This window comes from Melozone crissalis, unplaced genomic scaffold, assembly GCF_028551555.1.
Source record: "Melozone crissalis strain CALT ecotype California unplaced genomic scaffold, PUWL_Pcris_2 ptg000005l_1, whole genome shotgun sequence".
Lineage (NCBI taxonomy): Eukaryota > Metazoa > Chordata > Aves > Passeriformes > Passerellidae > Melozone > Melozone crissalis.
This window is the reverse complement of record NW_026535783.1, coordinates 34,773,653-34,797,986: the sequence shown is the minus strand read 5'-3', so window position 1 is coordinate 34,797,986 and position 24,334 is coordinate 34,773,653. Positions and strand designations below refer to the sequence as shown.

Sequence of the window (24,334 nt, the reverse complement as noted above, 5' to 3'; positions counted from 1 at the left end):
AATTGCAGTAACCATGAGCCCCACCCTAAGGAGTTCTAATGATCAGAATGTAGACATCAACCAGGATGTCTACATGGGGCTCCAGCCATTAAACCAGTAATTTGGCTTCATAGGTTGAAACAATTCTGCAATTTAGCCAGTTATCTCTTTCATCTTAGCTCATGCTTCCTTAATGGAAGTAGAGGCATAATAAATGGTTATATAGCATTCTGTGTTGGCTAAATTCAGAATTCCATACACAGCTTGTTCTTTAAGAAAGTGAAAGCATTTTTTGATACTTGTTGGGCTTGCAATTTGAGTTCTCCAGAGGCATACTTTGTCCAGTTGCTTGATGTATGCATTCGCCATGTTGTGTTTTCTATTGCCCTTTGATGTGGTCTGATAACTGTATAAGGTGTATTTTAAATCTCAAAGCTAATCCAAATGGTACAAGACTGTTCCTCATCTTGCAAATCCAGGTGTCATTATAGTCCATAAATTATATTTAGGGATACTCTGGGACCAAAATAGTCTTTAACAGGCAGCGGGTATGAGAGATTGCACAAATACTGCCTGTTGGATATGGGTCCAGTTCATCTTGATTTCCAGGAACTGGGCCCAAAGTCAAGCCACAGGGTGAAAAAGTCCCAAATTAGGCCTGTGGGGTATGTGCTTGGGAGTGGTAACATCCCTCAGTGCTTTGTCAAGGGGTACCATATTGGAATAGAAGTGCAGAGATGACAGACTATGGGCAGAGCTTCTTGGGTGACCTTCCTCCTTTTTTATTTGTGGCACAGTTACTTGCTACACTGAGGTTAATGTCTCAGCAGGGACGCAGCACCTCCCTTCCCAAGATTTTTTTCTCTGAAACAGGGCACTGAATTTTATCCTCTGGGATCTTTTAACCCTACATCTTCAAGGTGCTCAATAATATAGTTTTGGATATTTCCCACTTTATCTGTGTCTGGACCCTTAATCAATACATCATCAATATATTATTATCCCCTCATCTGCTGGAATTGTAGATATTTTTTTGCGCTAGGATAAAATGTGCTAGCATGGAGGAGTCCTAGTCTCCCTGCGGTATTTGGTGAAAGTGTATTATGGCCTTCCTGTACTATGGCAATAACTCAGCAATGTTAAAGGTTAACTGCTGCTGTTAAAGGTGCAATATTAGCATTTAATTTTCCATAATTAATGGTCAATCCCTATTTTCTATTTGGCTTTTTTACTGGCCAAACAGAATTGTTACAAGGAGAGTGAGTGGAAACAATTATCTCCTTTATCCCCAAGTCTAATATCACATGAGAAATTCCCCCTGGACTTGACTGCAGGTACTTTTTATAAAGAGGTTTTCCTGCCCTAAAGGCAGGTATCCCACTTGCTGTGCAAATTTGTCATCATGAACTGTCCATTCTTTCAGATGTTTCTGGAAATGGATTTCTTGAAAGCTTTTGTGGGTTTTGGGTGGCCTTAATATCCCCCTACAGTCAAATGCTGCATCTTGTTCACGTGTTTAGGTACAATAACAGGTTTGTCCTGGAAAAGTGCTGCTCTGCCTGGGCCAGCACAGCCTGCTGTGTGGCTGTCTTCTCAAGAAGAACATCCTATTCTTTCCCATGACATGTTATTACCAAAAATCCTTGGTTATTATCAACAATTGTCTTTTATTAGCAAAATACTCGGCTTGATCCACAGCTATCCATCTGTATATTGTTTGAGACGTACACATTGACCTCTTATCATCTGGGATTTTACAGGGATTCTGCTCAGGCTTAGGACCAGCTGCCATCTCCAGAGGTCCACCTGATGCTGGCAGGGGGATGCTATTACTCTGGCTGTCTCGTGATGCAAGGGCACTGGAACAACTTGCACAGAGCACCGAGTGCCCTCCTGAAGAGGGAGGCCTGTTGCATGGGTACAGCTGTAGGTGCAGATGTGCGTGGGATACGTTCAAATGACTTCCTATTGCATGCCAACAACTCCTCCTGCCAGAAAGTGTTTTCTCTGGAAGGGATTCTTTCTCTCATATCCCACATGTCATCGCCTTCAAAGTTGAAAAAACATTCTTCCTCCCAATCCATGTCTTTGTCCAAGCCAAACAGAAGATGCAGGTCATAAGAAGGCCTGTTATGGACCCACCTTGGCACATCCAATTTGGTGTTTGTGGGTGTGTGTAGTTGACTGTCCCAGTGCTCTTCCTTTGCCTCATGTGGAAAGGGCATGGAAAAACTCTCTTCCTTAGTACTCCAATTTTTGTCTGTCTTGTCCTTTGCTTGGGACAGCTTATGGCCTCTGCTATTTTCCCAGTATTTCTCCCTCTTAGCCAAGGCCTTGGCTGCTGCTGCTGACATGAATGCCCCTGTTGCCAGTCTTCTTCTTTGCTGCCTCCTGAGGACATGGGCTTCCATCTGGCTTGATGTGGAGGAGCTGGGGCATGACCAGCTGGGCCTGTGAATTGCAGATTCCTGTCTCTCTCTGTCTGCTGCTCGGGATGGTGGTGTAATCCTCATACCCCTCATTTCAGCCTTCCAGGGGGGCTCATAAAACAGGGTCCAAATTGGGTCCATTTCTCTGTTTCTTAGACGTGGGCTGCTGAGGTGGGATGTTCTGTTGTTAAAACCCCAGTGCTCTGACCACGCCTGATGTGTGAGGGGCGGGGGAGGCTTCTCTTTTCTAGCACTCCAATTTTGATTTTCATTGTGTTCCACTTGAAACAGGTGTTGGAGGTTGTAGAGTTTCAAGCATTCCCTCTTCTCTACCAAGATCTTCTTGGTCTCTGGTACTTCCAGGACTGCCCCTGCTGCTGCCCCTGCCCATCGCCTGCTGGGGATGTGGGCTTCCAGAGGGCTTGGCGAGGAGCTGGGGGGTGGGCTGCAGGGGCTGTGCACAGCAGCTCCCTGGCTCTCTGCCTCTGCTGCTGTCACCTGCTTAATGAAGTCAGAAGCTGCTGCCTTGGACATCTCTTGAGCTTCAGTGGTGAGAGGCACACAGTGGTTGTCTGCCTGCAGTGCTGCCTATGGCTGCATGGGGCCCACCTGTGGGCAGGAGGAGAAAGATGAAGAGGAGGAAGAGGAAGAAGAGGAGGAGGAGGAGTAGGAGGAAGAGGAGTTGGTGGTCCCATCCCCTGAGTCCTTCACCCTGTGCCTCTTTGGCAATGTCTGCCACTGAGGGGAGAGTGGTACCTTCTGAAGGAAGTGTTCTCCTGGGATTGGCCACTCCAGTCTTAGTGCTCTTTAGGTAACCTCAGGGTCAGGGCGTGGCCCCATGGAACAGTGGTCTCTAGGCACCATGAGACCCCTGCATCACAAAGGGCCCTGGAATGAGCTGCTGTGGCAATGGACCACACACTCCAGCACCCTTATAACAGCTCAGAGCTGTCTGGGACTGAGGGAACACAGCTGGAAGCAGAAATGCCTGGCAGTCCCTGCTTTCTCCACACAGAGGCTCCAGCTGACCTAAACCATCCCCTCCCACACAGCCCCAGTGCTTGTGGCCCTGCTGAGCTCAGCCCTGTCTGCCTTCAGCCGCTTGGGGTGCCACCACCCTGGGCAGCCAGTGTCTGAGGAGTGATGTCCAGATGTCAGAAGGATAAACTAGGTGTTGATAGAATTGCCCTGGTAAGGTATATGGCTTGCCCCCCAGCAATCCTTTCTATGCAAAACTGTAAATTAATCAAAGAATGCTTGTGTGGATTGGCCTTTCACACACTGGGTGAAAGAGAACACACAGTTATGCTGGGGACAACAGGGGGGACATGGGGACAGTGTCAGTGTTGTGCTGGGGACCTGCAGCAGGGAGTGCCTGGAACTAGCTTCACATTGTTTGAAAAGAGTGGGAGATTTGGATCCAAAATTTTATATTGGCCCATTACAGATAAAAGTATAGAGCTGGAAAAGAAACCAAATGTAAACTTAGAGCTTTGATCACAGTTTTAGTTCAGACTCAGGTCTAGCAGGTGTATTCTCTTCTAATTAGAGATATTATAATCAGCAATAGTTGTATGTTTGTTATTTATTTCCTTTTAAAACTTTTTTGGTTCCAAAAATCAAACAAGTTTGAGGTATTGTTTTGCTGTTAAAGGCAAAAGACTGGCTATCCTCCAAGTGTCAGTCTTCACGCAGCAATTTATCAGCAGGCTGCCAGCTTCAGCATGGCAGCAGAAGATTACAAAAGAACACAAGAGAATCAGAGAGTAAAACAAACATAAAACTTGTGGAAGTTTCAGTTCCTATTCCTATCTAGTTTGTAATGAAGCAAAATATCACATCAATTTATGTTTCAGCAACACAAACATAAATACAGTTTAAAATGAAAAATATTGAAAAAGCACACAGTAGCAAAGTATTTGCATTCTTGTATTCGCAAATTGTAAATATGGTCATATGATAGAGAGAAATATTCGCAAGAAATGAAAGCAAGTTGGCAGTTGGTAGAAGAATGGAATCTACTTCCATTCTTTTGAAGTAGTGTCTAAATGCATTTCTGTTGCTGCACAGAAATATCTTGGTGCTCTAAACAAGTCTTAACGCAGACATGAAGAGTTAAAAAAAAGTGATGCATTAGTAATAAATATTTTTCATTTTTTGGCTTAATTTTTCTGAAGTGGTGAATGAGTTTGATCTTGCTCTGGTAGAGAGCCTTGTATGCTGCACTGTTTTCAATGTATCAAGGAGAATTTATTTCTTCTTCCTTCCGTGTGGGAGAAGAGTGTGACTGTTGGCTTCAGAGGGCAAAGGGCTGTATTTGCCACCAAAGAGCTGGAGATAATGTATTGTGACAATAAAGTGAAAAAAAACCCTTTATGTCAATAGAAAAGCAGAGACTGACCTGCAGTGTGGAGAAATAGAGTGGAAAATATTGTCTGTGAATATAGACATCTTTTCCTCTCCAATATGTTTATTAATCTCTCTCTCTGAATCATGTTTTTTCCCTACAGAGATATATATAACACTCCAGCTAAATACTATCTCCTCTGTACTGAATTTTCCATTCTTCAAAGATAAGAAAGAGAATACTAATTGCATTTGCTGCTGTCCTCTGTTATTTTATTTTGCCGCAGAAAAATGTGCAGCACTGAAGATGAGAAATAGTAACTAATGCCACAAAGTTGGAGAGGTTTCTCCCTACCAGCCCTGAGGCATTTGAGGCATTTTATTTTTTAATTGTCATAAACTGACAAATAAAGAAGATGGTTCACAATGCAATACACACATACACCTAATCGGAAAGTGAAGTAAGAAATGAAATTATCTTATCAAATATGGAAGGGAAGGTAGCAAGCCAGAACAACAAAACATAGGCGTTATGTCTGCATGCATAAATTTGAAAATAACTGAAATGGGAGGCAATAACAACCAAAAAATGGCTTCTGATCAACAGTCCAGAATATCTATAATTATATTTAGATGTTTTGATTTAACTAAGAGTTAAGTAGCACTATTGCTAATACAGAAGTTCAGTACTATTAAAATTTCAAATGTGTCATTCTTACAAATGTCTTGGGAAACTATGAAATCTAGAGAGAAAAAAAAAAGAGGGCAATATCATTTTTATGAAAAACAGTAATTCCTACTGTGCCATATTCTTCATGCATAGGAAACAATCTGAAATTTATAAAAGAATCAAAGGTCGAAACACTCACATCTCTTCTTACAGAGCAAAATTAGTGGCAGAACCTCTTCCAGATTATTTATTCCACATGTTACTTGTGCACAGTGTTATAAAAGCTAGGACAGACTGGTAAATTATGCAATGCTTAAGAAAGTGGGGGTTAAATGATCTGATCTTCAACTTTTGGAATTTAGTTTTGTCTATTTGAAGTCCAAAGAATTTGGTGACAATTCAAACAAAGACATGTACATCTGAAGCGACTACCAATTAATTAAAGCAATTTTGTAAGAATGTAAAGCTTTATAAATTTAGGTTTCATTCATGTATTGAAGACTTTTGTTAAATAGAATAATCTGAAAATAAGTCAGAAATTACAGGAAATTTCAAAATTATTTTGAATTTTGAAAGCAAAGGATTTTGCATGACTAAATAAAAATTACTTGCAAATGTGGACTGATTTAAAATTCGATTTTGTTTTTAAATTTTAAAATCAATTTCATTGTTTCTAAGGAAATCCTCTAAATTTTTTTAAACATTGCAACAGCATCTTAGGAAGTTAAGCCAGGTGATATTTGTGTATAGTATCTGAAATTGTTTCTGTTCCCTCTTGGAAAACAAGTTTTGAAGCATTGGCAGGCTTTCAGAACAAAATCACACCTCTTTTTTTTTTTTTTAGCAAACCCTATTTAGATATTCTCTATGCACTCTTCTGTTCTGTGCTGCATTTTACTACATCTTGATGTGTGAATTAAAGCACTGAAATGTGTTTTAAAGAAATCCTCCATCTGGAAAAAGGAAATAATGTGTGAGACACCAAACAGATTGAGTTCTTCAGATAGGTTTCTGTTTTAGAGCAAATAATTGCATTAGGAGTTTAAAAAATGGATATGTGATGAAGACAGCTGCAGCGCTCCTCAAAAGAAGACAGCTTCTGTAAGGCTTTGGCAAACTACAATTCTACATCAAGATACTTAAGGCAAAGTGCATTTTTCTTCTTATTTGGAAACAGAGTAACAAAATTCTAAGTTCATGCTTTCTGTTTACCAGTTCTTATTTCATTTACAGGAACTCCCAGATTCCCTGAAAGAACAGATCTATCTGAAAGAATGGCATGTGTACAATACATTGATACAGACCATTCCAGCCTACCTTGCACTATTTCAAGATCTGAGAGTACTGGAATTGTCAAAAAATCAAATCAACCATCTTCCAGCAGAAATTGGTGAGTTGGTTCAAGATATTCAGATATTTTATACTGATACCATTTAACTCTATTGCAGGAAATGAACATCCATGGATATTCTTGTTAATTTACTGGTAATTGTCTTCCTCATTTACACTGAACAGTCCCCACTACATTTTTATATCTCTCTGGCTTTAATTATACTTGCAAATTTGCACTGAGAGCTATGAATATGGTACAGGAAAATGTTAGGACATTTTTGTTATCTAAGGCAGTTATTGCTTGTATTCAATAGATGGAGAGTTTCTGGGAACAGGTGGTGTTTTATATGTCTTACAGATTAAGAAAAATAGAAATATTAGAGAATTTTAAGCCTCAAACAAGATGAAATGAAAATAAGATTGTGGGAAAAAGGAACAAAAAAATAGAATCCTGCAAAAAATATGCATTTTAATTTTTTTAAGAGTTCAATAATGATCTTAATTTATTAAAGACATATAGAGTAATTGGTTCATAGAAAAATTTGAATTGGAAGGGACCTTAAAAGTCTTCTAGTTCCAACCCCATTGCTGGGGTAGGAAGGGCAGGGACACCTTTCATTAGACCAGGTTGGTCAGAGCCCCTTCCAACCCAGCCTTGAATGTTTCCAGGGACATTGTTTCCACCACTTTTCTAGGCAACCTGTGCCAGTGCCTCTTCACCCACAGTGAAGAATTTCTTTGTGATATCTAAACTAAATCTACTCAGCCTGGTGTTATAAGTTTTAGAGAAACAAATTCTCAATGCTTAAATACTTTGGCCCTTGCCATTTTAAGCTACGTAACAATAATTTTAATGCTTGCCTCACCTATGTTTTTAGGTCTTACAATAGAAAAGCCTGTTTGACAGATTGTATTGGTATTGAGAGGGATTTACTTATCTTACAATGAAAAAATATAGCTGGCATATATAGGTGGCATGTTTGAGAGCTGAAGAAACTGGGTCCATTGTGGGCTCGCCAGTGTCAGGCTCATGCACCTGGATGTACTGATACCTCAGCCTTTAATTTGAGATACAGCAGTCCTACGCTTCTCCCATGAGTGCCATTTCTTATGTACATTAAGAGAGAACAGTTTAATGTCTGAAAACCTCACCTCTCTTGATAACAAAAGTTTAACTAAGAAAAAACAGAAAGAGGAGGAGCATCCTGAAACACAGAAATCTGAGCTAGAACTTTCTACTCTTTTAGTATTCTATTAGTCAAGTAACACCCATGCTTTTGATTTGTTTACTAGGACTATATTTTAGAAAGAAAATTTTACATAGACAAAATTTTACAAGCTATTTTATAGCTTCAGCCTGGCATCTAAACATACTAACAGCTAGTAAACAAGACACAAGCAGGACATAATGGACATAAAATGAACACTAACTATTTTATCAGCACTTCAATTGCAGAACTCATATAGGTCAGTGAGTTTAATGGACAAACGCCTTATAAGACATAGTTTGGAAGAAAGTGGAAATAGCATGGAAGAAAGGTCAAAGGCTGCTAGTTTCCTGCCAGATGCTACCCTAAGTCATTGAACAGAGAGTTTTAAGGGGTTGTTGCTTAACCATTGAGGCAGGTAGAAGCAGGAAAATTTTTCTTTATTCTTATAATATTATGCACTGTTAATGAAAATGATTCTGAAGAAAACCCAAACACTAATGCTATTAAATCTCTTTCTACAATAAAGGCATGAACACAGATCTCAGAATTACAGAATTGCTAAGATTGGAAATGGCCTCTAAGATCATTGTGGCCAACCATAAACCTATCCCCAGGGTGTTCATCTCTAAATCATGTACCTAAGTGACACATGCACACATTTTTTTTAACATTTTCAAGGATGGTAATTTTACCTGTTATTTGGGTGGCCTGTTCCAATGCCTGGCCAACTTTTCAGTGAAGAATTTTTCATCTAATATCCAATCTAGACATCCCCTTGTGCAACTTGAGGTAATTGCCTCTCATCCTTTCACTTCTCCCACTTTTTCCATGGGAGAATAGACTGACCCTCACTTTGCTACACCCTACTTTTCAGGCAGTTGTAGAGAGTGATAAGGTCACCTTGCTTTTCTCCAGGATCAGCAACACCAGCTCCCTCAGCTGCACCTCATAAAATTTGTGCTCCCTAGCATTGTTGCCCTTCTCTGGACACTCTGCATCACCTCAGTGTCTCGGGTTTGTGGATTAGAAATGGTATTCCCTAATTTAATGTTCCCACTGAAGCACTCCAAATCATATGTCACTCACTCATTCCTCTCTCCCTCTCCCCTCCCCTTTCAGCTGTGTGGACAGGAAAATTTGTGGTAGAAAATGTAAAGATCATGAATTGAGATAAGAACAATTTACTAGCAACAGCTGGAATGTCAGTTACAGAGCAAAGCAGTGATACCCAACTGCACTTACTTGACCAGAAGAGGCCCCTTCTCCTACCCCTGAAAATCTCTGTGAGGTGATATAGAATAACCTCTGGGTATTAGGAATGCCCCCCTCCCAGCAGCTGCAAAATTTAACCCTCTCCTGGTCAAAACCAGGACAGGAGCCCAGAACTGAACACAGGATTTGAGGTGTACTCACCAATGTTGAGTACAATAGGACAAAAATTTCCTTGGTCCTGCTGGCCACACTGTTTTTGATACAGGCCTTCTTGGCCACCTGGGCACACTGCTGGACCATATTTGACTGGCTTTCAACCAGCATCCCCAGATCCTTTTCTGCCAGGCAGCTTTCCTGCTCCTTTTTCCCAAGTCTATAGTGCTGTCTGGGGATATTGTGACCCAAGAACAGAACATGGCTCATATAATTGCTCTTGGGCCATTGTCCAGCTGGTCCAGATGACTCTGAATATCTTTCCTACTCTCTATAGATCAATCTTCCCACCCAATTTAGTGTTGTTTTCAAAGTGGCTTAGGGGACACTTGATCTCCACATCCAGATCAACAATAGTGACTTTGGGTTGGACTCAATGATCTTTGGGCTGGATTTGATGATCTGGGTTGGACATAATGATCTTGAAGGTCTCTTCCAGCCCAGTGATTCTGTGATTCTGTAATAAAGACTCAAAAAGGGCTGGCCCCAGCACTGAGTCCAGGGGAACCCCATTGATAACCAGGGGGCAAGTAGGTTGTTCTAGTAGAAGGTAATGCAGAGCCTTTATCAGACATTTTTGGGAAACAAGGAAAAAGGTCTCATTGTTTCTAGTAGGAATCACTGTTCTTTCAACTGGATTAAAATGATGGGATTTCTGCTCATCAGTATCTTTTATGTAATTCCCATTTATTCACTTTCCCTCCAATATGTTTATCTCGCTAGTTTATACCCATGATTTATTTTTTTCAATGCTTTTGTTGCTGTTTTTTGATGCAAATATTTGCCTGGAAGGGCCAGAGAATGTTAGAAAATGCTTTATTTTAGGGCTTCCCTCAGACATGGTATTAAAGCACTCATCATGCTCCTCTCACCCGAGAACTTTTGTTCAGAAATTTTATTTTTCAAGATACATTAAATCTAATAACTCCTCAGTGGAAACATATATTTGAACATTAGACACTGCATAACTACATTTAGAGGTTTGCTAAGCTATGGATATTACTTATACATACATATATATTATATATCTAATCTATATCTATATCTATATCTATATCTATATCTAATATCTATATATCTGTATATCTATATATCTGTATATATATATATACATGTAACTTATATATAATTCTATATTGCACTAGTAATTCTAGCTTATCCAGAAAATAATGCATAATCACTCATGTAGTCTAAAATTAAACAATACAAAAATCCACTCCAAGACTGTTCAGCATTTTTTTGCCAAAACTTCGTGATGTTTTTCAGTCTTACTGAATGTTGTGTGTTGATAGGCCACGTGTTAGTAAGGCACTGGAACTGCTCTTTTTGTTATGGCATAAATTACAGAGGAGCTTTGTCTTCATTTTTGTAATGCTCTCTTTGTTTATGTGTAAAGGGATATGCTTGCAAATTGCAAATAGCTGTGCTTTTATTTCATGTACTATATATACATACAGAGATGAATATTAATGTGTATTGGAAATGTTAATTATTTTCATAATGCAATATTATGGAAGGTCTTGGATGATTAGAAATTGTTGAATACTGCTTCTAAGTAAAATCTTTAGTATTTTAAGGATACTAATATATAAGTCAACTTATCTACTAAATTTTCACAAGGAAAATTATTGTTGTGGGTTTGATTTGGGAGCTCCAAGCAAAGAGTGAGGACTGAGTGTTAAATCAGAAGGTAAGGTGTCTGGAAAGGTTAAGTGCTAAGATATTCATCATTTTGTCTTCTGCTTACAAAATAGCAATAACTAGTCAAATATCACAGCTCAAATGTGCTTGAAAGCAATGACAGATAGTTGATGTTGGCAGTGACATACATCTTGTTGAGTCTTTAATCTTCAGACAGAATTGAAGTCAACTTTAGATCAACAAATCATCCAGCAGAGGATAACCCGGTGAGGCATATTATGACAACTTTTGATTCTCACAAGAGGTAAAGGTGTAAGAAAACATCAGGTGATAAGAATATTTTCAATGAAAAGAATCATTGCTGCAGTAGAAGTTTCTGGACTTCTGGAATATTGATGTTCATATTCCTGTTTTACTAGATTTAAAAGATAATGCTACACTCTGAAACTGAGAGAAGAAAGAGTTGAATCCATTATCAGGTATTTCCTATCACATTTTTATAGTAATTTATGTACATGAACAAGAACATATTTGTAACAGAAGACAGCTGAGAATACTTTTGATTTTATAGTTTTTGTGTAATAGCTAATATTTTAGTCAGAAGAAAAGAAAAAAGAAAAGAAAAGAAAAGAAAAGAAAAGAAAAGAAAAGAAAAGAAAAGAAAAGAAAAGAAAAGAAAAGAAAAGAAAAGAAAGGCGTTGTCTATCTTAAAATGGTTTGCCTAGGAATAACAGAGAAAAAATCATGAATGAGGTGTAGCCAGGGGATTTTCTTTATCTTCTGAGTGAGATTACAGCTTTAGCTTTGGCTCTGTGGCTGCAGTGCAATTCCTGCATGTAAAATAGTGCTAGTACATTAGTAATTGCTATAACTGAAACTATCCAACAATATATTCTCACATTCACATAGGAAATAGTGAACTGGAGTTTCATATGTTGCCAAAGCCTTTACGCTGGCACGGAACTGTAAGGTTATACTGGGATTTTTGTCCCGCAAATTATACTTCTCAAAGAGCTGTTAATAAAATATTTGTACTGTGTCCTCTCCCATTTTTGATTTTCCAAATATTTAGAACTAAAAATAACTGCTTTTGAGGCATACTTTATTAAGAAATCACAGCAAATTTTTGTCTCTTTTCTAGGCACAGTGTAAAATTTACTTTGTTCATATTGTTAATTCAATTTTCTAGAACTCAGAAGGGAAAACTATTAGTAATAGAATTTTAAGTGACTTCTTGATACCTAAAATAGCTTTTTCTATTAATAAGATTCCCAATGTGTTTTGTGAGTTTCCAAGAAGAAAATACATATTCTCATCTTAAATGCCTATTCTGAGGAACTGCAGACTCATCTATTATGTTTGTCATTTATTAAGAATTCAGTGTGATTTTTCCAACAGCTCAATCTTGTATGAAACAGAGGAAAATTTTGTTTATACCCTCCCTTTGGAGAGGCAGTATTAAACACTGGTGTCGCAAGTTGACTCTTTTTATGAGGACATTTTGGACTCAGTTTTCAATGGCGGTCTCTCTTCTCACACTTCCTGAGCGGATGGCACTGAGGGCAGGAGCTGGGGGAGTTATGTCACTTGCACTGTAAGCAAAGATCAGGTTCATGACCATCTGAGGAGCCTGAATGTCAATGAAAACTAATGAGATGCATCCCAGAAGTTTGAGGGAACTGCCTGATGTAGCCACTAAGCCACTCTCTGAAAGTCATGGCAGTCAGGTAAAGTCCCAGGTGACTGAAAGATCGAAAATGTTGTGCCCATTTTAGAAGGAAGCAGAAAGGACGAAAGGGATCATGTGAATCTCATGAGGTTTAACAACACCAAGAATCAGGTGCTGTGCTTGGGTTGAGGCATACGCTGGGGCCAGCACAGGCTGGGGGATGAACAGATGCAAAGCAGCCCTGCTGAAAAGGGCTTGGTGGGTGAGAGGCTGGACATGACCCAGCCATGGGCACTCCCGGCCCAGAGAGCCAAACGTGTCCTGGGCTGCATCCAGAGCAGCGTGGGCAGCAGGGCAGGGAGGGGATTCTGCCCCTCTGCTCTGCTCTGCTCTGGGGAGAGCCCACCTGGAACCTGCATCCAGCTCTGGGCTCCCAGCACAGGAAGGACGTGGACCTGTGGAGTGATATCAGAGGAGAGACACAAGGGTGATTAGAGGGATCGAGGGCCTCTCCTGAGATGACAGGCTGAGAGAAATTAGCGTGTCCAGCCTGTAGGAAAGAAGGCTCTGGGGTGACCTTTCTGTGGCTTTTCAGTACCTGACGGAGCCTATAAAAAATAGCTGGATAGCTGTTAACAAGCTCATGTAGTAACAGGACAAAGGGTAACGACCATAAACTTAAGGAGAGTAGGTTTAGTTTAGACATTAGATATTCTTTCCTCTGAGAGTGATCAGGCAATTATTGCCCAGATAAGCTGTGTATGCTCCTTCCCTGGAAGTGTTCAAGACCAGACTGGATGGGGCTTTGAGAACTCTGGTCTAGTGAAAGGTGACCTTGCCCATGGCAGAGGGGCTGGAACTAGATGATCTATAAGGTCCCTTCCAAGCCAAGACATTCCATATTTCAATTATTCTATGCTTGCAGATTAATGTAAAAAGTTTTCCAGCATTTTCCAAGTAGGTCTACATTTAATAGGATATTTAGACAATAAAGGCATTCTGTAACCTCATCTCTGTTGTGTCTCTGACACCTTTTTAGAACCACTAATGTAGGCTTGTGTAAAAGGTGAATTTGTACTAGCATTATTAGAATGCTGCTTTGCTCATAAGAAATTACAGAATTTAATTACCAATTCAGGCTTTGAAAAATGAATTAAAAAATCAGGCTGTTAATATATGCAACAACTATGACACTGGATCTCTCATCTAAAAAAGAAATATTAATTGGGAAACTTTTAGGGCGGCCATGGATTTAATTTTGGCTTTTACTGCCTCCCCATGGAAAACACAGAAATGTTATCTGTTTAATTCCAGAATTTACATATTTTTTTGAATGAAAATTCAGCAACATGAAGCATAGTTAAAAGGAGTATTGTACAGCAATGATTTTACTATTAATACTTTTAATTCAGAAGTTGTGCTTGAATATTATATGAATGTATAAATAACATGTATGGGAGTCAAATCCTGTTTTGCATTTGTACAGTCATGGAAGGGATGTCACCTCCTCTCTGCCTTCCTAAAGGGCTGTATTACATGCTCATTAAGCCTGATTTTACTGGGCACCCTACCAAAGATGGTGGATAACTTCTGCATTAAGAGGACATAAATAAACCCCTAGATGCAGGTTTCAGGGTTGTGAAAGTCCATACTGCCTCAACACCCTTCTTTTTCCCCCTCCTCCAAATGGCAATGTCTGTGGTATTTGAAGATTATTTTGGGATTCATCCCTCCACAATTTTGTGTACTTTAGGTCAAGATGCAGGATTTGAGAATCTTTAGTTTTCCTATATGTTTTTTATAGTCGCACATTTGTGCTCTCTCTGACAAAGTTTGCCTAGCAGGTTTCACTCTGTAATCTGGATTACCATTCTGACAGCTCATATAACCTAACTCTATCCTTATCTACGCTGTTTGTTACAAAAATTGTAAACAGTTATTTACAGGAAGGAATCAGAGATGTGGTGCTGAATGGAAACCAGGTTGAAATAAAAATTTTATAAAGGAGAAGCAAGTTGTTCCCAACTCATTTGGTTTCTATTTTTCGAAAATATGACTGAGCTTCAAGCAGTAGATCTTGTCTACCTGGTATTCCATGACCAGTTTGATGCAGAGAACTATGGAAAATGAATGTTTGACTCTAACAGAAGGCACTTTGATGCCACAATTGTAAAATGAGCAATTAAACCAGAGGCAAAAATGTGTTTACTTGGAAAGAGAAAGTGTTGGTCATGACGGAGGTTATTTGTGGATTTTCTCAAGGATCAGTCTTGACACAGCAATTTTCAGGAATAGGGTTACTGAAATTTTCTGACACAGTTTGTCTGTGTGTTGTCACTACAAAACAGGTGGAAATATGGTAAGGCTGATGAGCAGATAGGATTCTAAAAAAATACAGAGATTAAATTCACAGTTGCAGAGCTCAAGATCATGTATTCAGTTTTCATGCGGCATGTCAGAGATCATTAAATGCAAAAAATGAAATAAATGAAATTCCAAATCTAACAGTCACAGGAGGACTACTCAGTAATTTTAGATGAGAACAGATGCAAAATAAGTCTATTAGGACCATTTAAGGAGGGGAATTTTTATTTTGTCAGCAGAGACTAGAAAAAATGGCTCATTCAGACTAGTAAAATTAATTCTGAGATGTCTGTTAACTATGAAAACATCAGAAGTAAACACCAGGTAAGGAAAAAAAAATTATTGAAAGATGAACTTGACAAAGGAATGGATGTTTATAAAACTTCTATAAATAAATTTAGGCAAGCAATCTGAAGATTATTCCAAATGAAGAAAATTGAGAAACTCAGTAACTTCTAATAATACCATAACAGCAGCAGATGTAAAAAATAAACTACTTTTCAAATGAAATGTGAGAAATGAAAAAGTTATGATTATGTGAAGTGGTCATGCAAGGATTTTATCCAGGATATCCTGGTTAGTCGCATATATTTCTTATTGCCCTAGAGGGCGTGTTATTGTTTGACTACTGCTCACTTGTCAGGTGGCATAACTTAATCAACTGAAGAGCCCAGAGGTGAAAAATAGCCCCTATAGAATTCCAAGAGATTGCTCCCTGCAGGCAGATCTTGGCAAGCTTCATCCCATTCATCTATGTTGTCCTGCATTTGTTATGGAAATAAAATTCAATTGCATGACTCATGCCTTTTCCCAGTAATTTTCATAATCTTAGTCACAGCAATTACTGTAAATTGACTGTAGAATCTCTAGTGCCCTTCTGTCATGTTAGAGAGAGACTATATATGACAAGAAAAAATGTGATGCATTTTTTACTTGTTTTTTTTCTCATAGCTGCAAACCATACTGGGAACATTGACATGCCTGTTAGGTGCTGTGAAAACCAGGCAGAGAGGCTGTGCTTGGGTCCCTCCCACTACCCAGAAAGGCTGCTATATTTTTGTGATTTCATGGTTCTGCTCCAGGTTTCTAATGCATCAGAGGTGACCACCTGAGCAGAGTTAGATGAGTCAGTGACTATCATGTTGGTAACACCAGATGCCTCGCCTCGTAGTCCATTAGTAGTTAGTTCTTCAATTACTAATGGAACTGAGAGGCAGAACTTTCAGTGACTGAAAAATTAGCAACATCTGTTGTGGTTTAGCACTTGTAGGCAGCTAAGCCTCATACAGCTTGCTTAGCCCCCTGCAGTCCTGTCTCCCACAGGAGGAGGGGGAGAGAAAGGGGAAAGCAGAAGTGAGAAAACTCATGCATCAGGACAAAGAGAGTTTAAAAAGAAGTAAACAAATCAGTGATGCAAAAACATTTACTCACCACAAATTGATCCACATTCAGTCTCTAAGCAATAGAGATCTTAAAACTCACTTCCATTCCACCTCTGTCTCCTGCTTTTACTGCTGAATGTGACTTATAGCATATTCCTTTGGTCAGTTTGGATCCAATGTGTCAGCCTTGTCACCTCTCAGCCTCTTGCCCACTCCTAGCTGACTCACTGGGGCATCAGAGTGAGAAAAAAAAAATTTGCAGCATTAGCACTGTTCAGTTATTACCATTGTTTGGTTATAAATCCAAAACATAACACTATATGAGTTGCTATGAGAAGCACTAACTCCATTCCAGATAGAACCAGTACAATATTCCAGTGCTGAAAGAACAGGCAAAACATTCCAGGGCTATTGAATAAATGGTTCTTCTTTCATTCTTTCATTCTCCTTTAACAAGGGATTAGTTGGTTGGGGAAGTAAATTCTGATTTTCTGATTCTCTAGTTTTAAGGCATTTCTATCTTAGTCATAATTTTTTTGCAATGAAGTGGTAAATTCATGGTTATGACACTTAGCATGTGATATAATATCTTCATCTACATTATGATACTAAACCCAGTGAGGTTTCCTGATCATTAGACTAAACTTCTATAATTTTTAGGTGCTTAAAATGTAGTTCACATGTTGACACAATTAAATTTGTTTCATTGCCCCAATGACCCTTGTCAGATAGTAATGTACTGGCAAAACAATGCATGTTGTAGTCTTACAGAAATCTTTTCTATTTTAACTAAACCAGCAGCTGACAGTAAAGGAAAAAAAGGTCACCATCCTAAAAGGAAAATTGAATTTTGAAATACACCTCCATTTCTGGCAGAGCTAGAACTGGAAGGAAGCTGGGTGGAAAACCCTGTGTTTTTCGTTGTTATAACTTGTTGAAATTAATGTAACATAGTTATCACAATATATGCCTTGTCTGCCACATGTGAGATGATTTGGGTGGTCCAGTCATCATTTAAAGACAATGTTGTGTCCAAGGGAAACTGTGGGGTTTATGTAAAATGCTGAGTGATCTGGCAACTGCTAGTGTTGGCATAAAACTGTATGTCTCTGACTCTGGCAACAGCAACTTCTCAGGAAAAAAATATAGGACTTTCTACTCTCTGTGTCTCTTCTCTGTCCTTTTCTGTGGAAGCACTAAATACCCTCTGGTGAGGATTTCCATAGATTGTAAAAGGTGAACAACTCTAAGCCAACATTTGCTTTGGAAGAAGTTTAACTAAATGTTAATGTCTTAAGGATAAGAACACTACTGTGACACTGTGAGGACACTTTGTATTCTGCAGTGTCAACCAAATCTAATGAAACACCAGATTCTTAAAAAAACCTGGTTATAAATAGAAGACTGATTGTTATGATTTAGGTGGTACCCCCAATTCAGTGGCCCCCCAAGACTCTTCAAACCATGCACCCCTCCATTTTGCTCCCTGGCTTTCCCCCTCTCCTCTTTCTGTAGCACTCTCAAGAGGAGAATGGGAGGAACAAAAAGTACAGATTGAACACTGACAGAAGAAAACATTTACCAGAAACAGCAATAAGCTAATGAAATGTACAGTAACAACCACAATGCTAATGACAGAAGTTACAAGAAAATTCACCATTCACATAGAAAAAACCTCTGACGATAGAAAATAAATCAGGTGGCTTCCTCCGCCATGGTTACTTGCCCAAACCAGAACCCTATCTTGCTGGAAGAAAGTCTCTTTCTCCCACTCCTGACAATGATGTGAGGTGGTATAGAATAATGTCTGGGTCCTGGCCATGCAGTTTATCAGCCACTGGAAAAATTAGTCCTGTCCTGGCCAGACCTGGAACTCTGATTTATGTAAGGTTTTGGTTGCTGTGTCTTCTCTTGCATTAAAAATATCTAGTCTGCTTTGAGAACTTGTTGACAATGAGACTGTTCTCTCCGAGTTTCCAACTGCTGAATGCATTTGTGTTTCTTACCTCTGCATTTCCTCCTAAATGCTGTATTCTGTCACTGGGTAGAAGAGAATACCACAGGAAAATAAATTAATAGAGGGAAATATTGTAGATGTTAACAAGCTGAGTACATACAGTTAATATCCTTACAGGAAGGGATGCCATCCAGGACCACCTTGACAAACTTGAGAGGTGGGTTCATGTGAACTTCATGGAAGTCAACAGGGGAAAGTACAAGATCCTGCCCATGTGCTGGGACAATTTCTAATATTGGTGCAGACTGGGGGTGAATGGATTGAGAACAGCTCCACAGAGAAGGACTTGAGAATGCTGGTGAATGAGAATTGGATGTGAGCTGGCAATGTGCATTTGCAGCCCAGAAAGCCAACGGTATCTTGAGCAAAAAAAGTGTGACCAGTATGTTGAAGTGAGGGTGTCACTGTGAGACTCCACCTGGTAAACTTAATCCAGTCTTGGGGCTTCCAGTCCAAGAAAGGCATGAGCCTGCTGGAATGGCTTCAGTGAAGGGCTGTGAAGATTGCCAGAGGTCCAGAACACTTCTATGAAGGAAAGCTGAGACAATTGGGAGGGTTTAGACTGAAGGAGAGAAGGTTCTGTTGTCACCTTATTGCCACCTTTCAACATTTAAAATGCTCTTATGAGAAAGGTAGGAGGAGACTTTTCACCAGTGCCTGTACTGACAGGACAAGGGACAATGGCTTCAAATGGAAAGAGAGTAGGTGTAGATTGGACCTAAGAAATTTTTTATGATTAAGGTGATGTGACATTAGAACAGTATGCCTGGAGAAATTGTGCATGACTCATCATGGGAAGTATTCAGACAGCTTGGGCAAGGCCTTGTACTAGATGATTTTTGAAGGTTCTTTCCAAATGAAACCATTTGTGATTCTGCAATTCTGTGATCATTCATGTAATACAAAAACCAGGCTTTCCATAAAATGTTCTCATTTTGTTATGTATTTAATGATTCCTTTGCTACCACATTAGCTGTTTGATACTTTCAAATTTCTTCCAGTTTGATTTTATCACAGAATAACTTGCATTTTTTTTCAGGATATTGCATTTTAATTATGTTTCTAACCCTCTTTTTGTTCACAATTATGTAATGTTGTAATTTGAAGAAACAAAAATCTTTGTTAGTAAATGTAGCATAGAATATTATAATGGCCTTTAAATTAAACCAGTAGATATGATAAATCACAAAAAAGAAAATAATGAAACACATGCACCCATCCATTATATAATCAAAAGTGTGTTATGCAGGATACTAAAGACAGAATTCTTATTGTGAGTTTAGTAGGAGTCATTGTTCTCAATGAGGATGTTGTATAAAAGTTGCAAAGATGTGTTTCAGTTGGCAGGTAAAAAAATTTTCTACAGTGGCGAAGCCAAAAGCCAACTTCTCTAGTTTCAAATGAGGTCAAGAAGCATCTCATTGTTAGAAGAAACAAGATCTTTCAATGTCTTTGCTGTCTCCTTTCAAACTCTCTCCAAAAGCATTGCTGATTAAGGGCACTATTGCCCCTCAAAATGTTAATGATCCCTGCAGAAAATATTTATTAATCTTATTCATCATCACAATAAGGAGCTTTTTCTGTGCTTAACTGAGTATACCTTTTATTTTTGCTTTCTCTCTCTTTCTTTTATTTTTAAGTACACTGATTTGAATTATCTTACCCTCACAGGCTGCTTAAAAAACCTCAAAGTGCTCAATGTGAGTTTCAATAATTTGAAGTCAGTTCCTCCTGAACTGGGTGATTGTGAAAATCTAGAAAAACTGGATTTGTCTGGAAATATGGAAATAACAGAGCTCCCATTTGAAGTAAGATAACAATCTATGTTTGTTTCCATGTTTTTTATTTGGCGTAAAAGGTATTTTATTACAGTGTTCAAATCTTTTCCTAACAGATTAAGTCATATTCCTTGAAGTTTTTAACAATAATGTTTTACTAGTAATACCATTGAAAATGCCTTAAAAGCACTTAAATAGGGCCAAGGTACTTTGTTTTGGTTTTCCAGTAACTGAATTTTACTTGTATATATTCTGATATATTAAAGAGGACAGGATCCTAAAGGGGATTTGGCTGTGGTAATAAGCAGAAGGCTGCAAATAGCTGTTTTCTGTAAAAATAAAATACACCTTGGTAGTCAAATTCACATACACACTTTGTTCCCACTGTCTGTTTAAGTTTAAAAACTGTATGGAAAGTTCTACAAACAGCACGGCATTTTGCTATGAGCACAAATATCTCTCTGAAAAAGATATTACATGTGAGGAATGGCATGAATGTATAATACACTGAGAAAAGAACTCCCAGGCATGCACCAGCATTATTTTCTTTCTGTTGGCTGCATAACTGCTCTCTGCCACAGCTGCTCTGAGACTTATTGTCAGGGGGAAATAAAATCATTGGCTGGTACCTAACCACAATTTTTGCTGTCATCTGTATTTCTCAGGTTCTTAATATCCTGATTTCTGGGGGGTGAGTAGAGGAACCTTCAGGGAAATGTGTCAGCCTCTTCTTTACTGATTCCTACTTTTTCCCTAAACATCTGTTACTGGTAATTCATTGGCAATGTTGGAGTGGATTAAACTTATGTGAGATCTGATTTAGCCCTGCTTATGGTCTCTTCTGAGGAAAGTAATAGTAATTAATTTTCTCCACTGACTTTTCATAGTAAAGAAGTTTATTTAAAAAGAACTGCTAAAAAAAATAAGTGAACAAAACGGAAACTAAGAGTGAACCTTCACACAATAAATGGACCTGAAAAAGAAATGCTTGCAACAGAATAACCAGTGCAGGTGTCCTTTCTCCTGCCTCTTCTCCTTTGGATAGCAAAATCAGTGACTGAAACAGAAAGAATTTAACTAGTAAAAAGGAATCATAATGGAATCAGGAAATCATATGTCCTGAATAGGCAAATGAATTGAACAAAATTATCTTAGAATATAAGATATTGTGAGAATATGTGAGTATATTCAAACCTGTAGATGGTAAATTGACTCCCAGTCACTGCTGTTTTAAAACCACTGAGTATTTTCCCAGCTGCTTACATATGTCTTGTAGTGGAAGGATTTACCCATGTTTATGCATTATGGGTAGCCTTTGCATGGAAACCTACCTGTGCATATAAGTCTTTTCAGGGCTGAGCCTGAGAGACCGATGTTTCTTTTGGAGAGCTCTAAAATACTGTTTCCTTCCTAAAGTCTCCTATTCAATGAAATCGAAAGCCACAAAAGTGAGTGTAGGTTACGGCCTAATTGTTCGCTTAAAACTTAGGGGAAAAAAATTGGAGTTGTGCAAATAACTATATATAATAGTAAAAACTGCAAGCAACATCATGTTAGTATGGTGCAAAAGGTGAAGAAGAAAAATATTGGCATTATTTATTGTGTTTCTCTGGAGGCCAAAACTCAATTTATATTTGTAGTGATCTGGGAGGTAGGCTACATAAGCTCTTCTGATTTGGATTATAAACTCAGTTTCTCAGAATCAAAATTTCAAGGGCAGCTTTGGAAGCTGAACATGCAATTAAAGGAACACTTTTGTTGAATGATGTGAAATGCTGCAAAGTGTTTGGCCTTTAGCATACTCACTATGGCTCATATTATGCAGAACAAATGCATTGGAATCCTCCTGACATAATAGGTGTCTAATGTTGACACTCAGACAAATAGTGATTAGCAGGTAACTGTTTAATAAATTAAAATATTGAATTAGTCTAAACAGTCTAAAAACGGAAAACAGAAAAAAAGTGCTGGGCTAGCTTTGAAAAGCCAAATGCCTACCTGTCTGATCATTTCATCTCCCTCTTCAGCATGACGTTGGGAGGAAATATTTTGAGAAATCTCATGGTTCAAGATAAAAGACAGGGAGATTGTTTCTCATTTACTTTTGTAGGCAAAACAGACTGTACTTTGGCAAGATTAATTTAATATTTGTCAACATATATTTCAGTGATAAGAAACAAAGACAATAAAAAAAATCTTCCCCTCTCTCCCAAGAGCAACTTAATTTCAGATTCCTATTCTGTCCCTGAGTAGTGCAGGGTGGCAAGGAAAGTTATAGTCAGAACACAGTGGTTTATAGCTGCTTCTCCTTCATCCGCACACTTTTGTTCTCTCCTTGTCATGGGGGTCCCCATGGGCTGAGCTTTTTTCAGGAATATCCATCTGCCGCAGGATGAGTCTTCCATGAGCTGTAGTGTGGAGATCTGCTCCACCATGCAGAGCCTCTGCTTCCTCCTGCTTTGACTTGGTATTTCCTCTGTTCTTTCTCACTCTTTTTATTTTGTCCCTTTCTCTGGTGGATCCTTCCCTCTTTCTTAAATCAGTTTTTAGAGTGGCACCACACACTTTGCTGAGGAATTTTGCTGTGTCTTGTTCTCGGTCCCTTTGAGCCATCTGGAATTGTTGGTATCCATTTAGGGCAGCCTCTGGTGTCTTTCTGCAGACCATCTTCCCCTGAACTGCCCACACTGCCAACACACTGCCGTGGAAAAGCAATACAAGTATTAATGACCACAAGTTAGATTATATCATTTATTGTCCAATAGAATTGTTGCTAACATCCGTTAATCCAGTGAAATGCTCATAAGGGTTGGCTGTGTCTCTCATGTGGAGTCAGTACCAGGAATTGGAGATTATAATAAAGCAAATATGTGCAAGCTCTGTTTTAGTAGGAGAATGGCTTCTCCTTACAAACTAGGAAGAAAGAGAAAACTTGGCAACCAATAGAAAAAATAACATAGAAGGTCGATAAATATGTTTCCTGTTTATCTTCTCTTAGGAAGTTAAATTTTTATTTGACTTTCAAGTCCTTAAAAGTTTCTTCTGGGAAGATTAAAGGAGTGTGCGAGAATGGCATCAGTGTTCTTCAGTGAAAAACTTAGTGAGAAGTAATAAAGGCCAACTGCAGCCCCGTAGAAATTATTTAAGTTTTTTTTTTACATAGAGTAATGGCCAGAGAGACATCCCATCCAAAACCATGACATTATCCTTGTCCAAATGCACCTTGTGAAGTGGCTGTATCAGCCTGTAAGAAACATGCATGTCCAAGTGCCTGGACTATTTCTATTTGGAACTGTTCTCTGGAGGTGTTCCTTGAGGGACATGCCCTGACAACAGCATCAGGAGGAAAGCACATTGCTCACTTTTCTGTTCATTTCTAGCAAAAAGCTCTTTCTCTGCTTGTAAAGGCCACTTTCAACACTCTGTAAGTCATCTCACTAAATCTTAAAATGAGGTAATCTGATGCTACATGAAAAAAAATTGAGGATGTGTACTCTCATCTTTTACTTTCTCAAGGATTAGGACTTCATAAAATTTCATATTATGTCGAAGGAAGAGCAATCTGTTTCAATGTCTAGCTTTCAATTTTTAAAAATTTGTTCTGTTGTTGGATGTCTAACATTTTTAGATTTAGATATTTATTAGATATTATTTAATTAAATATTTAGATATTATGTCTAACATTTGAGATATTAGTTAAAATCAATATTTGATTAGTACCACAAGAAGTAAAATTTGGCAGAGAAAGCTTAGGGATCTGCAGTGGAGTTCAAGTCTATATTAGCTGCCCTTGCAAATAAGCAATGTCTTCCTCTGGACATGAGTGAAAATATAAATTGAGATAAAATATAAGTGTACATAAGAAAGGTCAACCTACATGACATTATGTTTATGTAGTCAGCTTGAAACAGATACTTACAGACCTCAGTAGCCAAGTTTAACAGAGGAAGGTATACTAGGAGGCCTAGGGCACAATCTTCCCTGATATGACACATACCTTGTAAGATTCTTAGGTGGAGAGGACTTTGTTCTTCTAGCTAAGATGCTCAGGAGAGGCATGCCCGGTACCTTATCCAATCCCTCTCTCAGCA

General features: G+C 38.7%; 1 protein-coding gene across 1 annotated transcript in view; it reads left to right on the top strand.

Moving 5' to 3' along the window:
• LRRC2 (leucine rich repeat containing 2) overlaps window positions 1-24,334 on the top strand; it is a 65,100-nt gene that overhangs the window by 18,205 nt on the left and 22,561 nt on the right. The window contains exons 3-4 of the mRNA XM_054288453.1: window positions 6,658-6,814; window positions 20,137-20,273. Coding sequence (XP_054144428.1) covers window positions 6,658-6,814; window positions 20,137-20,273 — 294 coding nt within the window. The remainder of the gene's footprint in view (window positions 1-6,657; window positions 6,815-20,136; window positions 20,274-24,334) is intronic.